Here is a 12,571-nt window from a genome sequence, read left to right as displayed (position 1 = left end):
GAAAAGTAATTACGCCGTGCATTACCGCGTGCAGCACTAGACATCAATCGCTCCGTCGCGGCCTTGACTTTGCGCTCCGTAGGAAGTCAACGTGACAGGAGCGGCCACTAACTCACGGATGTGATTTCCATAGATCGCTTCACCACCGCTGCACCGAATACTATATTTCCACCACAAACTTTGCATTCATTTCTCCAGCGTAAATGACGATGGGGCTTAAGTGCTCCGTTTGGTAGTGTCATGAGAATGGGGTGCTAAAAATGATCATTCAATGCCTGGTTTGCACCTGCCCTTCAGAATGTTTGCACGAATTATCGTGTGACAGATAATTCGTGTAAACAATGTGTAGAGGCCCCTCCTCAAACCACTGCTGTACGAGGCCCTCACCAAACTCGTGGGGGTTATTGGACCATCCTTTATCATGATGGTGAGTGCGATTTGGTAAACACAGGGAGCATAGATGTTGGGAGTATAGAAGAACAGTATAACAAAGGATTTTGCTGCTCAGCACGTAGCACGGCAGTTAGCCATCCACGAATTATTCACGCACAAATCCTGCTTAGCTTCTGAGATATGACGAAATCTGGCACATTGCGGGTGATTTAATAATATGCAATTATCATATTGTCATGTAAAGAATACATTTTAATTGTAGTTATTTTAACTGTTGTTAATGTGTTCCGAAACCTTAACTGCTTTTCCAGTTGTCCAACCTTACCCATGACCAGTAATGCAAAGGAGACGACTTTGACTAATTGAGTGCAATCTTGCACGTGAAATATCAACGAACATAGAAAATAAATGCCACAAACAAAATGTCCCCGCTGACGCAGGCCAGCAGGCTGTGTGAAAACGAGAACAGCCTATACAGAGCCATGATCAATCTTCATCATCCCTTGCAGCGACATCATCATCAGACACTGTCAGCCAGGCTCCCCACAAGCTCACGCAATGAACTCAGAAGGTGTGCAGCTGCTGATGATCTCACCGTAGAGTATGAGTGTGCGGCCGTATTAAACCTCTGATTATCACTTGCCCAAGATGGCCTCGTTAAGGTTGACTCATTGAACATCAAGCCTCAGGAATACCGGACCACTTGGAAGACAGATGGTTCACACTTAGCACACCTTACTCTCTATCCCCACAGCCTATAAATAACAACCTGCTAATTTATCGTAGACAACCATCGAAGCACGAACTTAGCTCAACCCTGCTTATTTTCTGAGAACTAATGAGATTGGGTGAATTCCATGTTATTTCGTCCAAATTAATTTAGACTTATAGTGTGTCTAAATATGATTGCATCCCACGACACTACAAAATGGGATACACGGGATTGTAGGTCTTCATAGAGTAGGGAATGAGGGATAGAATTCGACAAATAAGACAGGGGAACAAGACAACATGAAGATAAACGTGCGAATGAAGACACCTCAAGGCAATGTAATTTAGGCTTTGCTGAAGCTCATAAATCTACTGTCATACCTAGAATTCTAAATGGTTGGCACTTCTGCTGATTGGAAGAGCCACTGGGGGGTTTACGAGATGTGGTTTATATAAATAAAGCATATTTGACTTAAAACCCACATTGATTAAAGTAACTGCTACCAGTTCAATACGGATGAACTTACAAGAATACAATTCAATTGGATGTGCCATGCATAGGACAGACGAAAACTGTATTTCAACGAAGTACTGTACAGAATTCAGTCAACTATTTTTTTGTGTAATAATAGGGTTTTTCCCCTTTTTTCTGGCAACAAAACTGAAACCTTTTTACAAGGATTCATGTCTGCATTAACCACAATACCTGCAGTCAAATTGCAAACAAAAAACATACTATGATAATATGCATTGTCCTTGAAACTGATTTGTCCACACCAAGGGACGGCTTTCTTTCGAGCCTCGACCCAATTGGTGCTCGACCAGATGACGCCAAAAGGCGTACAGCTCAAAGACAATGCATTATCCAAGTAATGATGGCTCGGGGTGAGCATCTTCATCATTAGACCTCCTTTTAGTAGTACCAAAATGTAATAATAGGGTTTCAAGGACAATGCATATATTATCATAGTATGTTTTTTGTTTGCATTTTGACTGCAGGTATTGTGGTTAATGCAGACATGAATCCTTGTAAAAAGGTTTCAGTTTTGTTGCCAGAAAAAAGGGGAAAAACCCTATTATTATATTTTGGTACTGGCAAAGGAGGTCTAATGATTATATTTTTTGTGGTTAAACATTAACAGACGTATCAAAGATCAGTCACATATCCAGCTAGTGCTTTCTGCATGTGTAAAAACAAAAAATATAAATAAATCACACCAAAACTCTCCAGCAATTTCACACAGGTCAAGGATCACCTAAAGCTGCCCTTGCCTATCTGCTGTCGACAGTGATTGATAGTGCCCCATTATCCCTGCAGTTATCACAATCCAAACACTATCATTTGATGCCCGTCTCTTGACGAACAAACGCGAGCCACCGAATTAACTTCTGCTTAATTGGGTTAATCCCAGAAAGGTCACAGGGCAAACAAAAGCTCACAAGGGGGCGCTCCCCGCCATTCCCTGGCAAAACATTTCTGAGGATACACGCAGAATGGTATCATGAATAAAATGTTAAAGAAAATTGTCAGCGGCACCAACCGCGTAAAGAGAAAACGGTTATTGATTTATTTTCCCCCCATTACCTTGTACTGCATTATATAAAAAAAACTAAAGTGGAAATTCCATTTAAGTGTTTTGTGCAAACAGCCACATGCATTTGCACCATCACAGACGACGCGGTAATGATATGGAAAGCGACAAGATAACGTAAACGGGTGACACGTTTGAATTCTGTTCCTCCTAAACAATAAATCAGCCACAACCGTCACCAAAAACGTAACCCTACAAATGTCTGTAGCCCGAACTCTAACTAAACCTAAATGTGTCCATCTCCAAATCTAGTCCGAGCCAAATCCTTCTGACTAGCACTGATCTTAGCACCAGAAAACACTGTCATGATTATAATTGCCCACCAGTGATAAAAATCGGTTCTCAAGTCTAATGAGTTGATGTTTCCAGCCTGATTACTAATAACTGCACAAAAATCAAGTTTAAATTGTGTATAACCTAATTTAGCTTATTTCAGGTCCATGAATTATATTGTATGGTATGATTGGCATGTGATAAAATTCCTTGCAGGGCAAATACAACAAACTATGAGACGAAGTGCAATTGTGTTAGAGAACGGAAAGCAAATATCACAGAAATAGCTTCAAGCGACCTCTGTTCAACATGGTCAGGGCACAATTACCTCACTCACTATACTTTCGAGAGGAATGTTCATCACATCACGGTCAAACCAATATTTATACTCAGAGCTAGAATTTTAAATTAACACACTAAGACGTAATAAGTCAGGCTGCAAGTCATCATGATACAAGTACAAATAACAGCACTCAGTGAGGCTTTCCTGGGTATATAATTGGTGTTATTATTTTGTACGGTTATTATTACGAGTGGGAGCCGCATTCGGCCCAAAAGCAGGACTGATAAAAGAAACGAATAATTTACCATGAAAACGCATTTACCACCAATTCCCAGTAATTGGTTTCTGAGGTTTGACCCGAACAAAATATGCGAAAAAAATTAGTACAAAGCGCAGCCTGAGTAACATAAATCACCGTCCCACCGCTTGGCAGGCACAATAAAAATTCCCATCGCCCTCTGCATGATGCGTCTGGCCAAATTTATGAGAGTCCATTTGTTCCAGGCCAGTACACAACTATAAGAGTTCTTGTACACACCGGCGCACACATACAAATACAAAGATCCCCCGTGTAGCCTTTATCAGGCTGTTGGAGCAAGTGCTGTTAGCAGGCAATTATGAAGGCCATGCTGATGGGGTGAGGGGGGAGGAAGTTGGCTCACACCATGCCCTGCCGCCTTTGTCTCTCCAGCGTTGATGTTTACACACTGCACCAGGTCTTGAAGGCTGAGTTGACCTAGAGGAGGCCTAGAACCAGTTCAAATATTCACTACTGTTATTGGTCGTGAGTAGGTATGGAACTCAGGTCGCCGGGTTTGTAACACACTGCGTGAACTACTGTGCCAACGCTTCCTACACACAAAAATACTCACATGCACACTGAGACATACATGGTCACATACATATGTACACCAGCACACATCGTCCCATACAGACACATTCCATAGCTGTCTCTGGTGTGGACCAATCAGTTTCAAATACAATCAGAGTGCTGGTTTTTGTTTGCATTCTGACCACAAGTATTGTAGTTAATGCAGACATGATTCCTTGTAAAAGGTTTCAGTTTGGTGTTTTAACATCTTAACACCTGTTTTGTTACCAGAAAAAAGGGGAAAACCTATTCTCTTCCATAAATATATTCTCACATGCACATACCCGCATACACAGTCTTGCACACACACAGGTTCACACATACAGTTTCTCATACACACGCAGACACCCATGTAGTCTCACACACAAAGGCACATGCACTCACATCTTCATACACAACGAACACACAAACACGCATTCAAAGACAGATTACCCTGAGAGGCTACAGTGAGGGAAAACAAGTATTTGATCCCCTGCTGATTTTGTACGTTTGCCCACTGACAAAGAAATGATCAGTCTATAATTTTAATGGTAGGTTTATTTGAACAGTGAGAGAGAATAACAACAAAAAAATCCAGAAAAACGCATGTGAAAAATGCTATAAATTGATATGCATTTTAATGAGGGAAATAAGTATTTGACCCCTCTGCAAAACATGTACTTGGTGGCAAAACCCTTGTTGGCAATCACAGAGGTCAGACGTTTCTTGTAGTTGGCCACCAGGTTTGCACACATCTCAGGAGGGATTTTGTCCCACTCCTCTTTGCAGATCTTTTCCATGTCATTAAGGTTTCGAGGCTGACGTTTGGCAACTCGAACCTTCAGCTCCCTCCACAGATTTTCTATGGGATTAAGGTCTGGAGACTGGCTAGGCCACTCCAGGACCTTAATGTGCTTCTTCTTGAGCCACTCCTTTGTTGCCTTGGCCGTGTGTTTTGGGTCATTGTCATGCTGGAATACCCATCCACGACCCATTTTCAATGCCCTGGCTGAGGGAAGGAGGTTCTCACCCAAGATTTGACGGTACATGGCCCCGTCCATCGTCCCTTTGATGCGGTGAAGTTGTCCTGTCCCCTTAGCAGAAAAACACCCCCAAAGCATAATGTTTCCACCTCCATGTTTGACGGTGGGGATGGTGTTCTTGGGGTCATAGGCAGCATTCCTCTTCCTCCAAACACGGCGAGTTGAGTTGATGCCAAAGAGCTCCATTTTGGTCTCATCTGACCACAACACTTTCACCCAGTTGTCCTCTGAATCATTCAGATGTTCATTGGCAAACTTCAGACGGGCATGTATATGTGCTTTCTTGAGCAGGGGGACCTTGCGGGCACTGCAGGATTTCAGTCCTTCACGGCGTAGTGTGTTACCAATTGTTTTCTTGGTGACTATGGTCCCAGCTGCCTTGAGATCATTGACAAGATCCTCCCGTGTAGTTATGGGCTGATTTCTCACCGTTTTCATGATCATTGCATCTCCACGAGGTGAGATCTTGCATGGAGCCCCAGGCCGAGGGAGATTGACAGTTCTTTTGTGTTTCTTCCATTTGCGAATAATCGCACCAACTGTTGTCACCTTCTCACCAAGCTGCTTGGCAATGGTCTTGTAGCCCATTCCAGCCTTGTGTAGGTCTACAATCTTGTCCCTGACATTCTTGGAGAACTCTTTGGTCTTGGCCATGGTGGAGAGTTTGGAATATGATTGATTGATTGCTTCTATGGACAGGTGTCTTTTATACAGGTAACAAGCTGAGATTAGGAGCACTCCCTTTAAGAGTGTGCTCCTAATCTCAGCTCGTTACCTGTATAAAAGACACCTGGGAGCCAGAAATCTTTCTGATTGAGAGGGGGTCAAATACTTATTTCCCTCATTAAAATGCAAATCAATTTATAACATTTTTGACATGCGTTTTTTCTGGATTTTGTTGTTATTCTGTCTCTCACTGTTCAAATAAACCTACCATTACAATTATAGACTGATCATGTCTTTGCCAGTGGGCAAACGTACAAAATCAGCAGGGGATCAAATACTTTATTCTCTCACTGTACACAGACTATTGGGACAATTGCATGTTAGTGGGCACCAATAAAAGCCGACGCGGCACACATACATACAAAAAAGACAAATATCCCCTGTATAGCCTTAACAGGCTGTTGGGGCAAGTGCTGTTGGTGAGCAACATGCACATGTAGTCACACACCAGAATACACATACGCAACCAGATACATACACACTCAAAGACAAGACACACGCGCACACACAATGTCATGCGCACGTTTGCTAATAGGGCACATGCGCTCAGTGAGCACCTATTGAGGCCATCAGATGAGCTCTTGGTGCACACACATGCCTGCTCACCTTTGTCTCTCCCAGTGCAAGTATTTGCTGGCACGCAACACTAACTGTACTAACTTGAAGCCAAGTGATTTTATATTAAGCGCAACCCACGTGAACATACTGTATATTGTGGCAACTGCTCAGATTAATTATTAGTGTGCTGATAACTTAGGTATGTAATGATTCATCTATTGCAATAGATTTTTACGCTCAATGCATTGCATTGTGAACGTAAAAAACTATAGTTTTCAATCTCTGCAAATTATAATGAAATTATTAAATAAAACAATCCAGAAGATTAATCAGTTCTGGGCCGGTGACAGGTGACATGGCCCATCAGTGGTGCATTTGCTGCTTGTTTGACAGGTACACGGTTTGAACACAGCAGGCTTCCCTGGATATTATCGTTGGTGTATTATCATAAAATACCACGTTCCATTAGCTTTGAAGTGGACGTGAAAGATCGCCTGATGTCATTCTAAACAAGTAGGTCATAGTCTACCAATTCGAAACATTATTCGAAATTTACTCCATTTAGATTACACATTGCAATATCGCTCCATATTGCCAACCAATGCAGACTATGTCTTTGAAATATAGTTCCTTTGTGATAGCATTACGTTATAAGAATGCTGTGAATACCAAATTAATACAAACAAAACAGAACAAACAAAAGAAGCACTGATTTCTTAAATCGAATCATGATCTTGAATAATGGCAATTCGACAAGTATTGTTTACTAACAACTAAGACATATTTCCTGTATATTCATTCTCAAAACACAAAGACAACAATCCCCTGTATAAAACAGATTGTAGGAGCATGTGCTGTTAGCGAGCGCCTATGAAGGCCGGGACAGCACACAAGGGGGGTGGGGGTGGATGGCCAGCATCTTGCCCGGCTGCCTTTGTCTCCCTAGTGGCGATGTTTACAGACCTCACCAGGTACTCATTTGAGGCTGAGTCGATCTAGAAGAGACCCAGAACCCGTTCAGATAATCGTCACTGGTGGTGGCCGTGAGCAAGAATCGAACTCTGGTCGCCAGGTTCGTTGCACAACGCACTATTGCTCCCTAACACACACAAAGTCTAATCCAAGACATTAACAAAGCCCCAGGAAATGTTTATAAAATTACTCCAGTACATTTGTATATCCCCCCCACCTACATTGTCATGACACCGGTCTCCCTGACAAAGCGCATACAGCGACGCGATGGACGCACGACCGGTTTTAAATTACGGAAAAGAATGAGGTATGCGGCGAAGATCAAGACTTGGAGGTCAAACCCCTGATTTTACTCACAGCTTTAAAAATGAGCTATGGCGAGCGAGTTGGCCCAGTGATTTAGGAGTTGGGGTCAGTCAAGGACCTAACCTGGGAGCTTTGTAATTTATGGGGCAAAGGGGGTAGGGGGCGACAGAAAAAAATACAGAAAGTTCAGAAAATGGCGCATACTGTAAAGCATTCTTGCACCAACAGCTAATACAGCAAATACAAAAATAAATATGCAAGCAAGGCATTCTGGGTTGTTCGCATAATGCTTCGTGATCTACATATTTCCCACTATGGTGTGTATTCATTAAAAACTAAAATGCTGATATAGTTTTTTCTTCCAAATATCGTTTGACTGGTAAGATTATTAGTTCACGAGTAGGTGGTTAATGATTCACCGCCTTCCAAACAATTTAATTGTCATAATTTGATGTCACTTCGATTGGAGTAACACATTTTTTTGGTCTCGTTTAACAAATGCAACTTATTTGCAACGGCAAGACGTTACATTTATGTGGCCGTGCTGCCACCTAGCGGTTATGTACACGGCATCATAGTATTAAAGGGCGTAATCTTAGTTGAAACGCAAAGACTTTTAAACCCACCGTTAGGCACTCCGTCAGAGCACTCTAGTGACATCACTGCTTCGATGCATTTAAACGTAATGGAACGGCCTCACCGAGGCTTCGCCAGTGTCATAATGCCGTGCTTGACCTTCAGTATATCTGCTTTCCACATGAACAAATCTTTAAGCTTGTGTTGGACAGTCCAGGATACACAGCCTTAGCATTTATCTACAAGTGCAGTAAAATATAAATGCTGGCTTCAGACTGCACACATGATAACCCAGCTATAACAACTAGTTCCAGTCCCGGTCTGACTAGCTGGTCGTTCCATCTTCCTGTAAGTGAACCTTTCAGTAATACGATTATCGTAAGCGGCAGGTGTGGTTGCATGAGTAACGTTTGAATACTGAACAAAAAAAGGATGATCATATCTGGAATAATTTATACACATACACCTGGCATGTGTAAATGCAGTGCTTAAAACACAAAGAGTGTGGTCTATCGAGCTACAATTAAAAACTGATCCATAACTTGTTTACCCAGGAAAGTGTGTCTGAGTCTCAGGGTTAATTTTCAGTACGGTCTTGCTTGCAAAGTTTTCCAAATTCCGCACGTGTTCTTGTTTTTGTATGTGGGAGGATACTTTACTTGGAGAAAAATCCATGTGGGATAATACTCAACAATCCAATATAGAGGGCGGCTGCCTCCAATTGGCCAACAGCATCCTTCACAAGCTTTCTCCACAGAGGCCAATCTTGACAGCGCTGGTACCGGTCATCGGCAAGTCCAATCAGCTCCAAATATTCCCATATCACATCAGCCCATCTCTTCTCCAGGCTGTGGTCCCCTCTACCCAGCTAAACGGAAGCTGCTTGGGCAGGTGGTGATTGGTAATCTGGTCTACATGACCCCACCAATGCCACCACACCTGCCACAGGGGTTCACAGTTGGGGCCACGTCCAAATCTTTAAAGCATTGGTGAGCTGCTCACCAACTCCATCCTGGTTAAACCCAGGCTAAATCGAAGACAGGCCAGAGTGAATGCTTCAAGTCATGGCAGGTGTTCATGTAAAGAAGTCCACATTTTCGAGCGAAGGAATGAGAGGGCATAATTGCGATTGAGAAGACCTTGGGCTTTGGTGAAGGCAGCTTCCATACAGCATTACGCAGCTGATGCAAAGACAATTAGGGTAAAAAATAACACGCTTACTCACCCACTCTGGCTCGTCATAGAGACCACTTCCCACCACCGCTGCCGCCGCCTCACTCCACCACACCGCGCCACTCATGCCAGCGCCAGCCAGCGCCTCCGCCCCGGACGTGTCCGGCAACTGCTGCAGTGATCGGCGAAAGCCCTGTGGGCTCGGTAGGTGTAACGTCACCGGTGAGTCCGTGAGGCCCCCCTTGCCCGCCCGTGCCTGCCGCCCGTGGCCGGGGAGGCTGGTGCCGCGACGCATGCCCGCCCGTGGCACCGCCGCTGCCGCCGTCGCCGCCGCCACCGTCGCCGATTGAAGCTCACTCACTCAGCCTAAGCCGCTCCTCCCTGCGCTGTGGACAGAGGCGCCAGTGCCACAAGATAAAAGGGAAGAACGAATGCGCAAACGTTTACTCAGTGCACACTACCTGCGATAACATATGGATGAGAAATATGGGACATTGATGAAGAAAATGGGAATAGCTGAAGAGTGTGCAAAGATGTGTGGAAAGGCATATGCTTGGAATCACACTGAGAGGCAGACAGCAGTATACATGGACGAGGAAACATACGCAAGATAAGCACCCGTTAAAAGTCGAGAGCCACTTTTGCTGTGTGTGGAATGTTCCTGTTAAGTATTTCACAATGCCCTTGCATATGCAATATCATTATAATGCAACAGTGTGGATTCCAAGCAAGCACATCTCCACGGTTCTAACGCACTTTCAACGTACGTTCTATTTTATTTTTCACTGCATTGTCAGGACTTTGGAATATGATCAGAGAAACACATACGCAAGTTAAATATATCCATTGACTGTTAGGAATAATAAGTGGGCTTGGACGAGACACGTCAGCGCTACAAGGAATATTGGGCCAGTGGTCAAGACTAACTCCATTGGCAATGCAAGGAAAACATGCTCTAGAGGACTAAACATTTTATTTTACCAGGTAAGGCCCACTACTGAGCTATATCGCTCTTTTTCAGAAGCGACTTGGCCACAGATGGTAGCTCAACTAAGTGGCTTATTACGTGGATATTTATAGCAGCCAAATACTCTAAAAGCACGTTGATTCTAAATGTGGAGGGAAAAAACCGGAGGGCACGCAGAAAAATCCACGCGTCCACGGGGAGAGACACACGCAAACTCCAAATATACAGCAGCAGGCGTCTGGGTCGGGATCGAACCCACAACCTCCTGTATACCAGGCGAGGTAGTTAACACCTCCTAGCCACCGTGATGATGATGAGAGAGAGACACGCAAACTCCAAATATACAGCAGCAGGCGTCAGGGTCGGGATCGAACCCATGATCTCCTGTCTACCAGGCGAGGTAGTTAACATCGCCTAGCCACCGTGATGATGAGACACGCAAACTCCAAATATACAGCAGCAGGCGTCAGGGTTGGGATCGAACCCACGACCTCCTGTATACCAGGCGAGGTAGTTAACATCTCCTAGCCACCGTGATGATGATGAGAGACACGCAAACTCCAAATATACAGCAGCAGGCGTCAGGGTCGGGATCGAACCCACGACCTCCTGTATACAAGGCGAGGTAGTTAACATCTCCTAGCCACCGTGATGATGATGAGAGAGAGACACGCAAACTCCAAATATACAGCAGCAGGCGTCAGGGTCGGGATCGAACCCATGATCTCCTGTCTACCAGGCGAGGTAGTTAACATCGCCTAGCCACCGTGATGATGAGACACGCAAACTCCAAATATACAGCAGCAGGCGTCAGGGTTGGGATTGAACCCACGACCTCCTGTATACCAGGCGAGGTAGTTAACATCTCCTAGCCACCGTGATGATGATGAGAGAAACACGCAAACTCCAAATATACAGCAGCAGGCGTCAGGGTCGGGATCGAACCCACGACCTCCTGTACACCAGGCGAGGTAGTTAACATCTCCTAGCCACCGCGGCGATTATGGTAACGACCTTGAGGATGCCTTCATCTAGCAGCGGTTGACAATTATGAGATAATTATGAGATAAGCAGATAGGCTGACTGCGATACAGAAACATTTACAAATATATTCGGACAAACTGACAGACGGACTGAGATATATGAATGGGCAGATAAATAGACTTACAGAGATTAACAGACTGGCGGATTAATGGAATGACGAACAGATAAGAACAGATTTTGATTTAAAGCTTTCGTGACTGCAGGGATTCATATTCTTGGTTCTTTCGGTAAAGTCACCACGTAGAAGGGAAACATTAAAAAAATACAAATAATAAAAAAATTATATCTTTATATTTTTTATTATTTTCCTTCTACGTGACTTTACCGAAAGAACCAAGAATATGATAATAGGTTAAATCAAAACGTGAATAAAGACCGCGATGTTTTTTTGTTTTACTAAAACGTTGAGATCTTGACAGTAAAAACACCAGATTTCGTTAAGACACTTGTTATTCACTGAATGTTTACGCGTATCAACGCAAAGCGACCCACGGAGATTTAATTTACGTAAACTGCAGCTAAGGTAAACACAGGAATAGAGTTACAGATAAACACTGCCAGCACGAACATTAACACACGCGGTTTAAAACTAAACACAGTGTGTGTGTGAATAGTCAAATTAACTTCAAACGTGAATGTTTTAAAAGAGGATTCTAACATTGCAAATATTGTACTTACAACAATACACGCAGTAACAACAATAGCCGTGCCAATAGTAACCTTTTTTAAAAAAATAACATTACCGTAGCGATAACCGTTACAATTAGCCCACACTATACGATTAAACTGCGGGTTAATTAGAACAGTACTGTAGTAAGCTAGTACAGTGACACTATTAGCAGACGCAGCAACGGCGGCGTTAACGCGAATAAACCGTCGCGACGACACTCGCACGAGCGGCGAACCCAGCACGAGACGAGGGCAAGCAAATTTACAACGTCGCAAACGTTGTAAACAATTCGCCGTGGTAAATGTTAAACGTTCGACGGGGGCGAAATTCACCTCGGGCGGGCGCCCCTCACACATCGACTGAGGGGAAGCGAGCGAGAGCGAGCGCGCGCACACACCCGGCGCGCGAGCGCGCGCGCGCGGGGCCCCGTTACT

General features: G+C 44.0%; 1 protein-coding gene across 1 annotated transcript in view; it reads right to left on the bottom strand.

Moving 5' to 3' along the window:
* The window catches only part of LOC116952224 (transmembrane and coiled-coil domains protein 2-like), a 72,346-nt gene extending 59,775 nt beyond the window's left edge, over positions 1-12,571 (bottom strand). The window contains exons 1-2 of the mRNA XM_032971385.2: positions 12,470-12,571; positions 9,509-9,842 (exon numbers count right to left, since the gene is read on the bottom strand). Coding sequence (XP_032827276.2) covers positions 9,509-9,751 — 243 coding nt within the window. The 5' untranslated portion in view covers positions 9,752-9,842; positions 12,470-12,571. The remainder of the gene's footprint in view (positions 1-9,508; positions 9,843-12,469) is intronic.

This window comes from Petromyzon marinus, chromosome 46 (assembly GCF_048934315.1).
Source record: "Petromyzon marinus isolate PM22_M1 ecotype Great Lakes invasive population chromosome 46, UKy_Petmar_22M1.pri1.0, whole genome shotgun sequence".
Taxonomy (NCBI): domain Eukaryota; kingdom Metazoa; phylum Chordata; class Hyperoartia; order Petromyzontiformes; family Petromyzontidae; genus Petromyzon; species Petromyzon marinus.
This window is presented reverse-complemented; position numbering and strand designations above follow the sequence as displayed.